The following is an 18267-nucleotide window of genomic DNA, read 5'->3' on the forward strand; positions in this document are numbered from 1 at the left end:
TTTAAGGACAACAATTTGAAATGGTATAGGGTTTCCTGCCTGAGCAGGGAATTGAACTAGAGGGCCTCCAAGGTCCCTTCCAATTCTGTTATTTTGTTATTCTGTCCCTTCCAACCCTATAAGCAAGGATAAGTTTAAATATGACATCTTGTCATAATTTTAAGCATTTTCTGAGCTCATTGTTACCAAACAGAATAGTCTTGAACATTACAGATGAGCAACTACATGCAATTCAAAGAAGAACTATTCATTATTCATCTGAAATGGCAACTGTTTTTCAAATTGTTCTCTGTGTTTCGTAATGGAGGATATAGCTTCTTGGTGTAAAAATTAAGTTACCTTGCCATGTGAAGTTACCTACTGACTTTTTTATGTCTTTTAGCAAGTTGAAAGCAAAGATGAACTTACTTCTAAAATGTAGTCTTAAAGGAAACAATACCAGAATTTAGCCGCGGAGGCGCAGCGGTTCGAGTGCAGTCCTGCAGGCTACTTCTGCTGACTGCAATTTGGCAGTTCAAATCTCACCAGGCTCAAGGTTCACTGAGCCTTCCATCCTTTTGAGGTGGGTAAAATAAGGACTCAGGTGGTTGGGGGCAATATGCTGACTCTGTAAACCGCTTAGGGAGGACTGCAAAGCACTGTGAAGTGGTATATAAGTCTAAGTGCTATCGCTATTTAAACTAATAATCCTTGGCACTTTTTTTTACTTACCAGTTTCACACCTTCCCCTCTGCAAAGGGCTTCATAGGTCTCACGTTCTGGAAGGTAGTCCCGCGGCCTTTCATAAATGCCATTGTATGTTTTGGGCTCACTGGGGTTCACTGCTGATTTATTGATTTGGTTTCTTTCTTCTTCGCTCTCCAGCAGCTTCTCAAAGTACTGCATGTTGCTGCCTGCTCTCTCATGACCTGGGTCTTGATTGGAAAAAATCGTAAGAGAATTAACACAAGACTTTGAAGTCTATAGCAGGCCACCTGTTACATTATGCAGGTCAGAAGCCAGCCTCCCCCCATTTCCAATTAGGCTTTCCATGAATTAAAGATAGGATCCTCATTGGGCTTGAAATGTACAAAGGCAATAAAGGAAGAGTGTGATGAATTGTCTCAAAAGTGACATGACATGTCATGGCATGTTTACCAACAAATGGCTTTTCTCTACATTAAAAAGAGCACAATTACAGGTTTTTTTTAAAAAAAATAAAGCTTGTCCATTTTTTATTGAAACAGCCCAGCAGACTAGCCTAACCAATAGGAGTACAAGCAATTTGGGTGAATAAGCAATGGTTCATAGTGGAAAGGTCTGATAACTTAAAAACTCTGGATATTTTAGGGATAAAACCAGAACTCGGTCAGCAATTTAGAGGGAATAGTCTTACATCAACATTCAGTTCTTTTCGATACAATTTTAAGTTTAACACAGCATCATTTGTATACAGATTAACATCAAACGTGAGAGATTACATCCCAACCTAGGTGTACAAATCAGTTCCTAATGACATTGCAATCATGTCCATACTCAATTACAGCATGGAAGGGTTTGATGCTGTTTTCTTTCAGAAAATATTCAGACTTTCCAGTCCAATCTACAGGTAGTTTTCACTTAACAACTGGTCAGTTAATGTCTGCTCTAAATTATAATGGACCTGGTTATGACCTGGTTCTGGAGTTCTGACACCCACCCTTGTAGACACTTGGCTCATCTTTACAGCTTTCAGGAAGCTATGACTGTGATTTAAAAGATTATTTTCTGACCTTTTCAGCTGATTTCCAGACCAAAGCAAACAAACAAAATCCATAGGAATACATGGATTCACCTTATGATCACGATAAAAAAGTTGTAAAATTGAGTCTGGTCACTTGGGTACCTCAATTTACAACTGCCATGACTTATGACAGAAATTCTGGGTTTCATTACAGTTGTAAGTCAAACCCTATTTATACTTATACAGCTTTGATATTCCCTGATTGTCTCCCTACCAAGTACTAATCATACTCAATCCTACTTATTTGATTGACTGATTGATCAATTGAATTTATATGCTGCCTACACTGTATAGGTGACTTTGAGTGGCTTAATCACTTAGTTTTTGATTTCAGGCAAAGTCATTAAGATTAACACCAATCACGTTTGAAGGGATGAATTACAGTAATTATTTTCATTGCTGGAAATCTAATATGTTTAGGGTATTTTTGTTACCATCTGCATCTCTCTCTCTCTCTGTGTATTGAATGCAGAAGTATTGGAATAAAACTTCAAACATCAAAATAAAAAATGAAATCATATAGTAACTTGAATCCTTTTATTTTATTTAATACAAGACTACACCTGGGGTATTACTGTCTTAGCAGCAAGAAAAGGAATGAGGGCAAGAAATCGAAAAAAAGAAGAAGTCAACATTCCAAAGCAAGGGAATGACTTTGGCAAAAAGAAAATGGATAAACAAATAGAAAACAGAGGGTTGATCAGACAGCTTATTCAGTATATATAAAATATATTCGGAAGAATAAGAAGGGAAAAAAAATCAGGATTCCACTGCAGATTTCAAGGCAATCCTGACAGAAATAGATTGGATTGTTATTTTGCCTTAGATAAACTGCACAATAATCCAAGCAAATAACAGCACTGAGTAGAAGCAGATGTTCTCAGTTTCTGGAAGTTATTAGCAATCATCTTTATAGTTAAGAAAGGGGGAAATAGAGTAAATAATCTCATGAAGCAAAGTTAATGAGATGGTATGGTCTGCTGAGAATTTGGAAATCTGGATTAAAAGATCTAAAAGTCATCATTAGTTTCACTTTGAGCAGAATTCAGGATAATTTAGCACTGTCTTCATTCAAAAGTACAGGAGAAGCAGTGAAGTGGGATCCTATGCTGTCAAGTGACAGGGATTCCTATCTCCAAACGGTGGTGATCACAGAACCCTCACTTTTATACATTTGGTATGGCAGGCGAGAGAGGTTTCCCAGATCAGAAATTCCATAAGCCTCTAAGGAAAAATGCATTACTTGGGATGCGCAGCTATTTGGATCAGAGGCAAAAAAAAAAGGTGCTTTGCAGGAAATGGGGACATATCTGCTGGATTTGTTGGTGCCTCCATAATGAAGCATGGAGCAATGTGTGCCCAAGAAAACAAATGTTTGAGTTAAAGATCCAATAATGGGGCATAGACACAGTGAGACTATCTTTTCCCACCCTATGGGCATCGTCTTACTACAAGCACTTATCTTCCAGGACCAAATAGTTGCTTTATGGGACTAGGAAAAGGTGAGGCTTCTTTCAGAGATGCCAACAAAGAGAGCAAGCTGCCCACATTCCCCTTAAAGTATCTTCTCTGCTATTGGATCGGAGTAAGTTTCTATTGCTACCTCTTACCTAGGATGACCAACCGTCTTGTAAGCTCTATTGCTCTGTGTAAATCCCCGAGCTGAAAAACAGCATAGCTGAGGTAATCCAAGATGTCAGCTTTACTGATAGTTGTCTGTTCACCATTATCATGCTGTTTTAGGGCTTGCTGCATCCACAGCACGGTGTGATAATAATCTCCATCATTGTAAGCTGTTTTCCCCATACCAAAACAGTCATCCACTGTCAAGGTAGATCGGTATTTTGTGCCTGAAATGAGTAAAGTACACATTAAGTACGTCTGGCAAACCTGCCTAAGCTTTTTGTCTACTTTTGAGTTCTACGCAATGAAGGCATGCGAGGAAAAAATTGATTCGATTTTATTATTCCCTTTGTTTTTAGATGAATGCTCTTCTAGCCCTATATGGTATCGGACCTGGCTACCTGAGAGACCGCCTCCTGCCAATCACCTTCCAAAGACCTATTAGATCGCACAGACTAGGCCTCCTCCGGATTCCATCTGCCGGCCAATGTCGGCTGGTGACCCCCCGGGGGAGGGCCTTCTCAGTAGCTGCTCCGGCCCTATGGAACGATCTCCCCATTGAGATCAGGACCCTTACTACCCTTCCGGCCTTCCGCAAAGCGACCAAGACCTGGCTGTTCCGGCAGGCCTGGGGCTATTGAATTATCCAGCCCCATCCTAGGTTATGAATGTTGTTGAATTTTTAAGTGTTGTTTTTATTTTTTATATTCCCCTTTCCCTTCTTATTTGTAAGCCGCCCTGAGTCTTCCGAGAGTGGGCGGCATACAAGTTAGTTAATTAAATAAATAAATAAATAAATAAATAAATTCTTGTGGACATGGTTAAAAAAAAAAGTCCCTGAGATACACAGGAAAAGGATAGATTTTTCTAATTCCCTCCTGCCTATTCACAAAACCTCCAAACCAGATACAAATAATCAGTCCTCCTGCTGCTTTGAAAATTGCATTCCTAGGTACCACCCACTCAAGAACTGGGTTGTTGATGTTCCTTCATCTTCTTGCTTTCCTATCTTTAGTCTAGAATCCTACCAGGGTATCAGGAGATTCAGGATCAGATGACAGAATTAATTCAGTACATGACCTTTGAGTTCATTTCCCCTTCTCTCACCAGGAATTTTTAAATTGCAACCAAACCCAAACCTGCATTGAGAGTGGAAATAGCCCTGTTTTTCCTCAGTGTGGAAGGATGCCATTTTTTCCTTAAAACTTAAAGTAGCTTGAGAACAAAAAGCAGAAAACCTCAGTCCTAATGCTCATTGGTATGAACAGTGGAATTGGAAGCTAAAGGGACTTGAGAGATTAAGTCCCACTCTCTTTCCCTTGAGCCTCAAGTAAAGTAATATTTATATTTCAATGAAGTGTAAGGAGAGCTGGAATCAAAAAGCAAGTATTCTAAAGTATTTCTTTCCAAGTCTGCCATCTCCCTTGTCACACCACCCCAATATCATTTAAAATCCAGGATGCGGTGGGGAGTTATCTTTTCAAAATTTAAAACTGTCAACTGTCTCAGACACTTTCACTCAAACTTGCTTGTCTTCCCCATCCAGTGGAAATGTTTTCTGTGGTGAAAAGGAACACAGAATTAAGCAGATGCATAGCATAACCTGGCCTCTGTGGAGCCTCAATTTAGACACCAAAACCACTGAGAACAGTCTAGTTCTATTCTATTACCCAACATCCATGCTTAGTTATGTATTTGATTTACTCCAACAGAGTCATCCAGATTCTGGGACAATAGAAAATATTGAAGTATACCTTTAACTCCAGATGTTCATCATGTCTAGTTGCCAAATAAACTGATCCATGAGAAAAACTGGAACGAATCCCAGATTAGCATGCATTAGAGCCAAATACTGGATTTTATTAATGGTTTATTCTACTGAAGTTTGTTATTCAAATGTTTTTAATGGACACCACTTTCTGAGGATTTTATTAGTAAATGTGGCATATAAAACTTTTGAATTAACCTAATATTACAAAAAATATTTATAGTCACAAAGTCTGTAAGTTACTTAACTTGCTATTAAAAATATTTGTGAGGCCAAAAGATCGCATAAGTAATCTGTGAAACTAAGAAAACTAAATACTTTGTTAATTTTTGTTTTGCCAGAAATATATAGTGACCCTGAACTATTTTACAGACCGGCACATTGATCTCAACCACAATAATTCTGACAGTGCTTTGCATTAGCGTAGAGCTCACCAAAAAAATGGAAACTGACTCTGTTTGTTTGTAAATCAATCTAGACAAGAGCACTACATTTCCAAGCTATTTCTATATCCTTACAATAATGCTAGGCATGCTTCTCTGAAATCTAGTGAACCATTGCTAACCATAATTTTGGAAATAACAAAACAAAATTGTCATAGAGCCAACATAGACACAGAATAAGACACAGCATACAAATGTAGGGTTTCATAACTTATTCACTGTTTTATATATATATTCAGCAGGGAACCTAATTCAAAGAAACAATATACTTCATAGAAACATCATATAGATTTCAATCATCACCTGGAAATTCTCCTTTTGATATTGTTTCAGAATCCAGGTGGTATGTGTCCTGCAAACGCATTAACGCCTTGGCAGCTCCAGTTTCATCTTCTTCATTTGGGAAAAACTGGCGCTGAACCGTCAGATTTGTAATAAAGCCTATTTGAAAAAGACAGAAATGGTTAACCCGGGTGTCTCATAAAGACTATAATCAATAGCAGATTGATCTTCAATGAAAAACATCTCTCCTGTTCCAGAGAATATGGTATATTGGATCCAAGAGTTGAAATTGAAACAGAAATAAACAATGTTCTCATCAGACTCTCAAATTGCAAAGAATATATTGCTATTTACTATTTGGCATGAAGATAAGTCCAAGTTAGCAAATGAAAATAAATGTAAGCAGTGAGAAAATATGGGCTACAAGAAGTAACGTTGATTGGTGATCATATTTTGGTCATCATGTCTACATTGGAGCAATTTAATTGTCAAAAAAAACAGACTGATGAGTTGCACTAAACTTCATATTTGGATATTCCCTCTTACCACCACCCTCCAATTTCACTGTGTTCCTGCAATGTTCCAATCCTTCTCTTGCTTTGAAGAAACCACCTTCCCTTTATATCTGAACAACCTATAGTTAGCTTCTTAAAAACAATTGGAAATCCACTTCAAATCATCATTTCTAATTCTGGTTTCAAGATACACTGTAATTTGAGTAACCCGTTCTCTGCTCTTTGGGATATAGAAAAGAAAGACGGAGAAGGGAGAAAAAAGCATGAAATTCAGCTTTAATTCTAGTGGCCAATTCACAGCTTTATTGCTATAGCTCAACGAGGGCAGTGAGTATTTAACAGACTAAATGTTCTTGGGATTTAAAATGATTTGATTAAAAAAGGCCAACAGTTTTCAGCTGTTTTAGCTGAAGTTCAGAAATAAATGGCCAGGAAGAAATCTATGATACACTCCTCCCCCCTTTAAATAAACAATTCTAAGTTTTGTCCTTTCCAAAATCCTGATAATTGTGATCCAACAAACAATGTATGCCTATAGCTTTTAATCACTGAAAGAACCTCTAATCTAACCCACCCTACATCCAAGAGTGAGAGCGATGTGGTTCCACTTCCAGTACTCACTCACATATGGCCAACATATTATAAGTAATGCAGACACAGAGTGTAAACAGAAAAGTGATTGTGTTCTCTAAACCCCTTTATAGTATTTATACCCTTTGCCAGTGAAGAGGAGGTCCTCTTTTTCTGCTCTCACAAAGCTTCAAGGGATAAGGTCTCATGATGTACTGTTAAAACATGAGCTGCACACCTTGGCTGAACCAGCACACTTCATATCCTCTATGCTTTTAGCATAAAATATAAGCACAGCATTGCCCTTAACCATATGTGGTTGATTTCTGAGAAAACAACATTTCCTCTTTAATACTACTAGAGCATTCAGAAACAACCTTTTCCTGTCAAAAATAGTTTTGCAAAAAAGGAGGAGAAATAGCTCTAAAGACCAACATCTAGACTTACATATACAAAATATTTTAGAAGAAAGCTAATAAAATAAATATAATTGATTGTAAGGCTGCATTTTAAAACAAGATTACAAATCATGATTCTACAGAGGTAAAAAAATTATTTAATTCATGTTCAGCTAGCCAAACTTAAGCACGTGATTTAATGTGGTCAATAGCCAAAAACTTCAAAGGCTATTGGTTCTAAAAAAGGAAAAAAATGATTTATGCAGTTGATCACATCTGAATAGCAGCCTCCATACTACAATACCAGATGTGGAAGGAAGGAGAAATTTCATCTTAGTAAAAATCCTATGTTTGGCATCACCATAGTAGAGAGGAAGAAAAATTTATAGTTTTACTTGCTTATTGACAGAAACCTTATTTAGTCTAACATATTTATGATTTTTTCTGATTTTCTAGAGAAGAGATTCCCATTCTCTTAGTTCTGGCTAGTTTGCAAATTGTGAGTTCTAAGAATGACTCAAAATGGATACCGCTTCTAAATAAAGCAATACATTTTTGCCGCCTAATGACATATTTAGGGAGAAAATAGGTCTTTCTTTACTATCATCCATTTATTTTTTTTAATATGTCTGGAGTACATTGCTCTCATCCAAACTTTAAGAAACACAAAGACAAATCAGTTTTCAAGAGAAAGCTTTTATCTTCCAAGTAGCACAAGAAATTCAGAAATAGGAAATGAGGTTTCTGGATCTTAGACCCTGCCTGAGAATTGGCATGATGCAGTGTTCTACGAGATTAGGTGTGCAGAGACAGGTTCAAATCTTCTCTAGGCACAGAAGTCCTCTCTGTGACCTTGTAACAGCCCCTCCTCTCTTAACCTAAGGGTCTGTGATAAGCTGGCTGAACCCCCTTCCCACTGCCTTGTGCATTGAAAAGGTTTCCTGGAAGTACAGTGGAAAACAAGCAGATAGAGCAACTGAATACTAAGAATGAATGCCAAGAAGAACAGCAACCCTTACAACCTGCATGGTGAAACATCAAATCTGGATGCAGGAAATTAATACTGCCATTCCCTATTCTTCCATCATAAAATTTCCTTGCAAATCTTATTGGAGTGAAAAGAAATTCTGTCTGCAGACAGATTTGAAGATATGCAGCGGGTTGATGCATATAAAGTCTTTCTGTTCACAGTTTACATTGCAGTGAGCATACCACTGCCTGTTAACTAACTGTGCCTCCAGAGTACATCCCCAAGTCCTTTTTGGCTGCTATAGTACCTGCAGGAAACCACAGTGCTGCTTACCTACTTAGCTTCAATATCCAACCTCCAAAAGTAAAAAAAAAGAGAGAGAGAGAACATTCCCCCCCCCACTTTCTCTGATGACATCAATATGTCCCTGTCATGGTTTTTAGTAGGCCAAGGAAAAAGAAGTACAGCTCCAATCACAAAAATACGACTCACTCCTTTAGTAAGGCCGAGACATAACTGGCTGTTCTCTAATCCACATTTCTCAGTCTCACCAACCACTCAGGGCTGACTAAAACATTTCTGAAAGGTTAATTATAGGCTGTAAGCAAATATAAATTTAAGAGTTGAGATGAGTCAAGATTCCTTCCTATAGAAAAGCAGCTCCAGGAATGAACCAACTTAACCCTTTTCTTTGCTTCAAATAACAATGATTCAAAAGGACACTAAAATAACTGCAACCTAATTTGAAGAAACGATCTTGATGGGAGGAATCATGTTGGGGCAAAGGAGAAAAAGTTAGACAGGGACTTTTCTGCCCTCTTTCCTTTTCTATAGAAAGGAAAAAAGCAGCACAAAGACTTGAATACTATCTGTTTTTGAAAGGAGGAGTTAAATGTGCTAAAGTCATAAGAGATACGACATAGCAGAAGAAGCAGCACCAGTCCATTTATCCAATATCTTCCTGCAGTGAAAACTACTGAGAACAGGTCACACTATTTCTTTCACATCCTGTAAGGGTCGCTAATGTTTAGGCACAAATTACTCCTGTGATTTATACCATCAGCATGTTGGCCTACAGTTATATCTGATTAGCAGGATTTTGCAAACACTTTCATGAAGATATTTGACACTTTTACTGCACAATTCAGGGAAGTGCAAAAACTAAGAGATACTGTATTTTTCAGAGTATAAGATGCACCAAGATTTTGAACAGGCAAGGTTTTGAAGAGGCATGAATAGCCTTTAGGGGGCTTGCAGAGTGCTCCTGGGGGGGGGGGTGCCTCCCCCAAATGAGCAAAAAATGGCCCGTTTTCCATCAAAATAAATGCATGCATAGCCTTTAGGAGGCTTATAGAGTACTCCTGGGGGCTGGGGTAAAATTGAGCAAAAAACTGCCCGTTTTTCACTCATTTCTGCCCTCTCCAGCCCCCAGGAGCTCTCTGAAAGCTTTCTACAGGCTCTGCACGGCCATTTTGGTGAAGGGGGAAGGGCTTCAGGAGGCAAAAAAAATGCTGTATTCAGTGTATAAGACGCATCCAGATTTTCAGCCTCTTTTTTGAGGGAAAAAGGTACGTCATACTCTGAAAAATATGGTAATTGCATCCCATATTCACACATTAGTTCAGGGAATGCGTGAATTAGCTAGATGATTATGAACAAAGACAAAATGACCTCACTGATTAAAAAATTACAGATAGAATAATATTTCTGATGAAGGAAATCGGTTGATAAAAACTCTAGAACAATCCATATGGATTATATTACATCTCACCTTTGGTCATGTCCTCGAGAACCAGATTCTCCAGCTCCAGCCATTCTTTGTTGAGGCGCTTTACTAATTTATAAGCATTGACAGGATGAGCAAGATAACCTTCTGGATCGGAGGAGGATTTGACTGTTAAGGATTCCATTGTCTCAGCCCAGCTGGGAAATAAAAGCACATACATACATTGAATATAATTTTCAGCTTACTAGCCCTGAATAGATAAGAATATGACAACATTTTATTCTCAACCCGTCCTTTTAGAATCATCTATGTCCTTTAATCTTGGGTTGTGGAAATGAAGTAAATATTGCCATTATTTCCTACCTTCTTGCATTTTATTACTTATATAATACCTTTAAATTGCAAAGATTTATATGACCAATTCCTTTTAAAAATATGTTATTGCTTTTTTTTTGTTCCAGGCTGATATTTAAACCATCAGGGTAAAGGAAAAATTAATAAAGTTGTATACTAAAGCATCATCTATATCAAGGAAAATATCTATTAAAAATTCCGAGGTAAATCCAAGCAAGCATTTTAAAGATAAGAAATGTCTCAGCAGGTGGCAGCATCTAACCTGTCTTGGCTGTTCTCAGAAGCTAAGCAGGACTGGCGTTGGTTAATATTTGAAAGGGAAACTAAAACGGGCAACCCAGCTCTGTATCATGGCCAACAGAACTACATGAACACAGTCAGCAAGAACTGAGTTCAATTTTAAAATGTCTTTCCTTTCTTATACACGCACAGGTTTCTGATTCCAGCTATGTAATAACAACAGAAATAGAGCCCTATCACATCCAAACCCAAATTAGACAATTAAAAACAAGTGCTCAGGGTGAAATAAAATGTTTATACATAAAAGATTCAGAAACTTGATGCTGAGAATGCACATAAATTCCTGGCTCAGCCTAAGCTCTTTCCCAGTTCTCTTTATATATTCACCTACTAAAACAGTCTCTGGCTGTGATATGCATTCATGTTACCCTGCAGTAAACATGAGAGGGAAATTACTCAGGTTTCAGGTTACGTGTTACAAAAGAATTTAATCCAATGACTATCCTTAGAGCTACTTTTCACACTGGGTTTTAGTTTAGTTTTTAGTTTAGTTTAGTTTGTAGTTTATTTATAGGCCGCCCTTTTCCCTGAGGGGACTCAGGGCGGCTTACAATCAAAAAAAGGAAGGGGAGTGTAGGACAATACAAAAAAAGAAATGTGCACAAAGTAAATTAGACAATAAAACTCAACATTCACTCAGCATTCGGGAGGGGCGAAATAAGATTATCCCCAGGCCTGACGGGTTAGCCAGTTCTTGAGGGCTGTACGGAAGGCCTGGACGGTGGTGAGGGTACGAATCTCCACGGGGAGATTGTTCCATAGTGTCGGAGCCGCAACAGAGAAGGCTCTCCTCCGAGTAGTCGCCAGTCGGCACTGACTGGCGGATGGAATACGGAGGAGGCCAACTCTATGCGATCTGATGGGACGCAGGGAGGTAATTGGCAGAAGGCGTTCTCTCAAATAGCCAGATCCACTACCATGGAGCGCTTTATAGGTGGTGAGTAAGACCTTGAAGTGCACCCGGAGACCAACAGGTAGCCAGTGCAGCTCACGGAGGATCGGTGTTATATGGGCGAACCGTGGTGCGCCCACGATCACTCGCGCGGCCGCATTCTGGACTAGCTGAAGTCTTCGGATGCTCTTCAAGGGCAGCCCCATGTAGAGCACATTACAGTATTCCAGCCTAGAGATCACAAGGGCTCGAGTAACTGTTGTGAGGGCCTCCCGATTGCATTCAGATTTCTCAGTTTTGGGGGGGAGGGGAGGTATACTCTTGCTTTTCTAATGTGGAATATTATATTATATTATGCTAAATTATGGTCAACTCTTGGTGACTGTGGCTACGTTCTAGATAGAATGTAGAATGAGGGTAATTTCTATTGAAACATTGTATCACATACAGCTAATACTTTACTGAATTTAAAACGGGATTTACTTTTAGGTAAAATTGCAAATATTTTCAGCCTTCTCTCTCGGCTCAAATGTAAAAAAATAACTGTAACTATGTCCAACTGCCAAGAAAAGTAAAATGTATTAAAATAAATATACCTACTTACCTACCTAACCTATACATAACCTGTATATATACATATATACATAGTACATTCATAGTCTCTTCCGTTACCTTTTTATTTTAGAAAGTTTGGTTTCTTCCTCTTGAATATATGCCTTTAATGACTGCACCAGATCTTTTTCCGCATGAATCAAGTCTGTCATCTGGCCTTAAAAGGAAGAAGTCAAACATCATTACTTCAGCTGGATGATAGCAAAGCATTATGAATCAGACAGAGAGACAAAAGCTAAAGGACTTGGCCAGGCTGAATACTGAATTCAGCTTGCATCACAGAAATTGCCCAAAGAGAAACCTGATGAGATATGGGTTCAGGTTGAATCAACTGACACAGAACTGAGTTAGTCCAGTTCATAAGCCTAGCAATACACAACACATTTAAGAAAAGCAGAGCAAGGAAAGACCATCCATCTAGTTGAAAGAAAGAGGTGTAAGGAAATATTCAATGGAGACAAGAGCTATAGAAGTGAAACTACAGCTTGACTGGTCATTGTGGCAATGAACCTCTCCACTACTACCATCTTGCCTGCAATTCTATTTGTATGCTTTTCCTTGGTTCCTCCAACTGAGCTTTACTCTTCAAACTGACCACTCCAGGATCATCTCTGAATGGGTGTTTTGTCTTTCTCTGGACTATTTGAAAATTAAGCTTCATTCTCTAAACAGAGCGTCTACCGTTTGAATCATGGTGATGTTTAACTAAAGTTAAGGGTTGCACTTGGGGTTACATCAGGAACTAGCTATATGTGTAATTGGCAGCACAGAACACCAATAGATGCAACAAATTAAGATTTAATGTGTGAAACTATCATAAAGTCCACAGAAGAATTAATTTAAATCCAGAAAATTAAATCTGTCAATATTATTACTGGAGCTGCTTTTCTATAATTTCAGTGTACAGGAATTTAATATTGGTTTCATTTCTTTACTAGGATCCTCTGTAAGAATATTAAAGAAGCTTATTCGCTGGACTTGACAGTATACAAAATGATGGATACTGACTTTTCAGAAGCATCATATTCATTAGATTGTTCATATTTACTTTATTGCCCTTAACACGATCCCATACAGTGAAAAGAAATAGTATATACATATCTCCTTTCATATCCAGCATGCATTTCCAAATATTTGGAAGAAATCAATTGTTCATGAACTCCACTCAAATGAATTCTTTCTTAAATGGAAATATCTCTATTGTCAAGCTACTATAATACACGGACTTCCAAGTAACTGACTGCTAATGAAATTGCTCCCATTTTATTTTAAAAAGTATGTGCAAATTCGACTGTTAATTACATCCCAGTATTGAGAACTGAATACAACAAATAATTAAGTCATCTTCCCACCCTCCTTGCCTGGATTCTCTTTCATACACATCGTTTTTGTCAACCTGTCATTCTTCAGATAGATAGGAATGTAACTCAAACAAATTTAAGAGGTCTGGCACTACCTTGGGGAAGCCACGTCGTATTGTCTAAAGCAGTGGTAGTCAACCTGGTCCCTACCGCCCACTAGTGGGCGTTCCAACTTTCATGGTGGGCGGTAGGGGTTTGCTGCAACTCTGCTTTATAAATTTTATAAAGTAAAGTTACTTCCCTACTTTATAAATCACCATTACTGTGGAACCAGTGGGTGGTTAGAAAATTTTACTACTAACAAGAGATACAAAAGTTGGTGGTAGGTATAAAAAGGTTGACTACCCCTGGTCTAAAGTATAATTATTGAAATATTTCATTTCTGTAAGTCTTCTGTTCAGATTCTTTTCTTTCGTAAAGACTTTTGCCCATTGGCCTGTTTTAAAGCAATGATACTTTCTCACCCTATTTAAAACTTTGCTTCCTTTTACTTTAACAAGATCAGCTTCAGTTCCAGCTTTCTAATTTTTGCTGGAAAAAAATAGTTGATATTTGCTGGTTTGCCAAACCTTGTTCAGAAAGCAGCCAAGTTCTCTGTGTTATGGCAGAAAGCCTTATGTAACCAATACTTCATAGTTTATATCACTTATTTATGAAACTAAAATGGCAGTATATAAAAATAATACACAGGATTTACGGGGGGAAACCATCTTCTGACTGTATTGTCCCTAGTAGACGTTGACTTGTGATAAAGGTTTATTCAAACTTTCTACGTTCTACTGGAGTCTTCCAATTTAGTTTCAGATTTAATTGCCAGATTAAAATTATTGTTGAAATTACAAAAAAATGTTCTTTTGGGAAGAGATTTGGAAAAAACAATTCTTTACTCTTTAATGCTTCACTCATGTTTATTACATTTTGACTAGAAATAATTTTTTCTAGGCCAAGATAGTTTTTAAAGCCATTTATTAAAATCATAACCATTTTTAAGCAATTTACTCATTGGATATGGAGAAAAATACAATTGAATCAGACAAGTTATTTAAAGTACATTGTAATAGAAACTGAGTTGTACTTATCTGGTATTAATCAGTTTCAATATAGATTGGGAAGTATATGCATAGATTATGATGGTTGGTCATGTAGTCAGCCAGACGTTTAGACTGGATATGGCATTTTTATCCAACCTATCAAGTTCTTCCCAAGGCCTTGGGATAGATAGATGCTGTTGTTTGAGGGTGTTAAAAAGTATCATTGCAGGATGTAAGCTGTTTCAGAAAAGCTGCCTTTTGCAATTGATTGAAGGTGATTCAGCTAATGCCAATGGTGTTCAAGTGGTGCTCCAGATGTCTTGATATTGCATCAAAGATGCCTATTACTAGCTTTGTTTTGTTTTGCCAGTTATTCTACTTCTTGCCAGCAACTTGGTGGCAAACTCAAGAAAAAGTGGATGGATTGCATCAAGGAAGATATGAAGTACACGGATATCACCCCTGAAAATGCCCTGGATCATGCCAGATGAGACAGCTTTGCCAACAAATGGACCCTGCCATAGTGCGGGAATAACACTAGAAAGAAGAAAATAATTCTACTACTTCTTGCAGCAGCTATTATTATTACTAGTATGGATTGGACAAATGTGCCAGTCTCACGATCTACAGGGGGAGGGGGGATGAAAACTGAAAGAATCAAGAGATCCTACGGAAAGAACATCAAGAGTCTAGATAAATAAGAACCGACAAATATCTGGGTATTCTTCAAGTGGATTGAGGAAAAATTCGGAAAAAAATACAAAATAGCAGGACTTGCAGATCGAAGTTGAACACTTACAGAAAAAGAAATCTGATGTTATACCAGTGTGATGTCTCCTGTGGATGAGGAAGAATGAGAGCATTCCTGGCACGTCCGATATTGCTGACCCTGAACTGCCAGCAGAACATGCCTTGGCCAATGAGGAAGTTAGAGGAGCTAGATGCTAGAGTATGCAGGGCAGAGAGGCGGAGATCTGCTAGATTGATAGGGAAAAGGCCCCACCCCTTTTAATGGGCTGCACTGGGAGGGGCTATTTAGCAAGGCAGGCAGAGGGAGGCATTGCTGGAAGCAACGTGTGTGGGTAGTGGCCAGATTGTTTGTTTCCGGGACTTTGCAGCTCGCGGATTTAATTCAGTTGTGGAGAAAGTTTATGTTCGTGTTTGGAGTAGCTGGTTATCTGTCTGGTGGACTAATTGGCCATTGCCTGGAAGGTGAGTCTGGAGCTTGTTCATGTCTGACTTTGCTGAAAACCAGCCCCTGAAGTCCTGGCTTGGACTATTCCTGTGACTTCTCCTTGCAAGCCCTCAAGCCCGGACCACCAGACTTGTTGACAAACCTCTGTGGAGGCCCCTAACCTTGGAGGGGATTTTGGTTGTTTGTTTTTGGAACCTACCCAGGCAAAACCTTTATTTCCAAGACTGTTTCTGGTTTGGCCGTAAGTTTGTTTTGCTTTTGGTTATCTACTTGGGCGCGAGCCAATTACTGTGCTAAGCTTGCAGCTGGGAGTTAACTGAAAAATGGAACTATTAGGTGAACAGACTGAATAAAGCTCTCTACACCAACCCTGATGTGTGGGTGAGTGGGGGCAGCACAACCAATCATGTTTGGAGCCGTTGGAGCAACATCTAAAGCAGGGGTCTCCAACACCCAGGCCATGGACCCAGGAACCAGGCCATGCAAGCGGCGGATTAGCAGGTGAAACCTCATTTGCTCATATGTGGAATTAGATTATATGCACGAAACCATCCCCTCCTTCCCTGCCACTGCCGGTCGTGGACCCAGAAAGGTGGGGAACACTGATCTAAAGGACTTTCTGGATATCTGGAAATACTGAATTTATCAGACATAAACACCCTAAACACATAAAACCATCCTGCTCGGAACTGCCTATATTGTTAGATACTACCTTAATAATTCATAGGGCCTTGATTAAGACATGATTTATTGACGTTTTCAACAGTAATAGATTGTGAATATAACTCACATAATTGCTATTCTAAAATTTATTTAGCCAAGGTTAGCATATAATGTAGAAACACATGTTAAATTTTAAAAAAGGTTACATGGTCAGACTGAGAGCCTGAGGGAAACTGCATGGAAATATATAAACTCAAGTGAAGGAAATGCCATCCAATTTAAGTTCTTATTAAAGACAGTCATGCATAAGAATGGGTTATTTCCCCCTTAAATATGTTCTGAGGATTATTAAGCCCATAAAATTATACCGATGTGGCCAAATTCTATGGAAGGATATCTGTCATCCTTTCCATTTTGTACAATGAACTCTCGTCTTTCATCAAATGCTACATGCTGAGTTGCAGTTCTTGGAAAGGAATAATGTAAAACAGATGCCAATAGCTAGATTTCTGACAGAATCCAATTTAGGGATGCAGATGTCCATCCGATACTGATATGCTCTATTCCTCCTCCCTCCTGCAATGCTCCTGCTCCTACCAATGTTCTTCGCAAAGTCCTTCAACACGCCAAAGCAGGTTCATGTTGACTGCAAAGAACTATGGAGGGAAGGGAGAAAACCATCCTTTTGATTTCACTAGTGCATTGGTTCCCAAACTTGGCAACTTTAAGACTTGTGGACTTCAACTCCCAGAATTCTCCAGCCAGCTCTGCTCTGCTGGCTGAGAATTCTGGGAGTTGAAGTCCACAAGTCTTAAAGTTGCCAAGTTTGGGAACCACTGCACTAGTGGAATGTATTTCATTAGCAGGAATCCAACTGATAAATTTATTTAAGTTGCTTTGAATTTCCTATGGGAATATAATTTTCTATAGCATTTTCAGTTACAACTTATTTGTTCTGAAGGAAAATACATGAGCTTGTCAGAGATTCATACTCTACCGTCAATAACGTACAGGCAGAAGAATTAGAAATGAAGTTCAAGCCACTAATATCATTTCAATTTTAATGCGAAAATAAACAAAAGGCAAGCATTCATGACTTGGAAAAAGTTTAATCATTTTAAAATTTAAAAATTCACGAGATATCCAAAATATAGTTAAAACAAAATTCTGAAAAACAATATGGTTATGTAGAAGAAATTACAACTTTTCTCTTGTCTGTTGTAAAGCATGCAAAACATGCCATCTGGACTTTTTCCAGTGCCTTTACCACGCCTGGCCATCTGTATTTTCTTCTGTGTAATTAAATTAATGTGTTTCATCTTTATGTTTTGGTGTTCCATTTACACTGTGCCCAGGTATATATTTGTGTAGGTGTGTACTAGGAAGTATGGTATGGGATCCATTTATTCCACTCTGGGTCATGTGACCATGAGAGGGAAGGGAGAGAGCTCAGAACAGAGCAGGCAGCAATATTCTGAGCCACTGCCAAAGTGTCACTCCCATTGAGCTGCATTGGGGAATTATTTGTTTCCCTTGGAATTTATTTTGCTATACCCCAGCCAGATATTCAAATTCAGTCTTTCTTCTGATGACTTCTCTGCCACTATCATGTTGGTCCTGTTCAGTTATCCTGATGTCCCAAGATCCTTAACACAAGTTATATCCAATGTAATGTAATATAATGTAATGTAATGTAACCCAAGCCAAGCCAAGCCAAGCCAACCCTACCCTATATGTGACTCTGGGTGGTTCAAACAATCAAAATAGGAAAAAACAAAACAGAAACAGTTAAAACAAGATAA

General features: G+C 38.4%; 1 protein-coding gene across 5 annotated transcripts in view; it reads right to left on the minus strand.

Annotated features, from left to right (window-relative positions):
• Positions 1-18267, minus strand: part of P4HA2 (prolyl 4-hydroxylase subunit alpha 2) — a 55853-nt gene that overhangs the window by 16805 nt on the left and 20781 nt on the right. For all 5 annotated transcript variants that reach the window (XM_014065369.2, XM_014065366.2, XM_014065374.2 and 2 more), the window contains exons 4-8: positions 12276-12372; positions 10103-10254; positions 5900-6037; positions 3373-3612; positions 712-914 (exon numbers count right to left, since the gene is read on the minus strand). In XM_014065369.2, coding sequence (XP_013920844.2) covers positions 712-914; positions 3373-3612; positions 5900-6037; positions 10103-10254; positions 12276-12372 — 830 coding nt within the window. The remainder of the gene's footprint in view (positions 1-711; positions 915-3372; positions 3613-5899; positions 6038-10102; positions 10255-12275; positions 12373-18267) is intronic.

The sequence above is a fragment of the Thamnophis sirtalis genome, unplaced genomic scaffold (assembly GCF_051295495.1).
Source record: "Thamnophis sirtalis isolate CommonGarterSnake01/CBP01778 unplaced genomic scaffold, rThaSir2_p1.2 scaffold_3, whole genome shotgun sequence".
NCBI classification, from domain to species: Eukaryota; Metazoa; Chordata; class Lepidosauria; order Squamata; family Natricidae; genus Thamnophis; species Thamnophis sirtalis.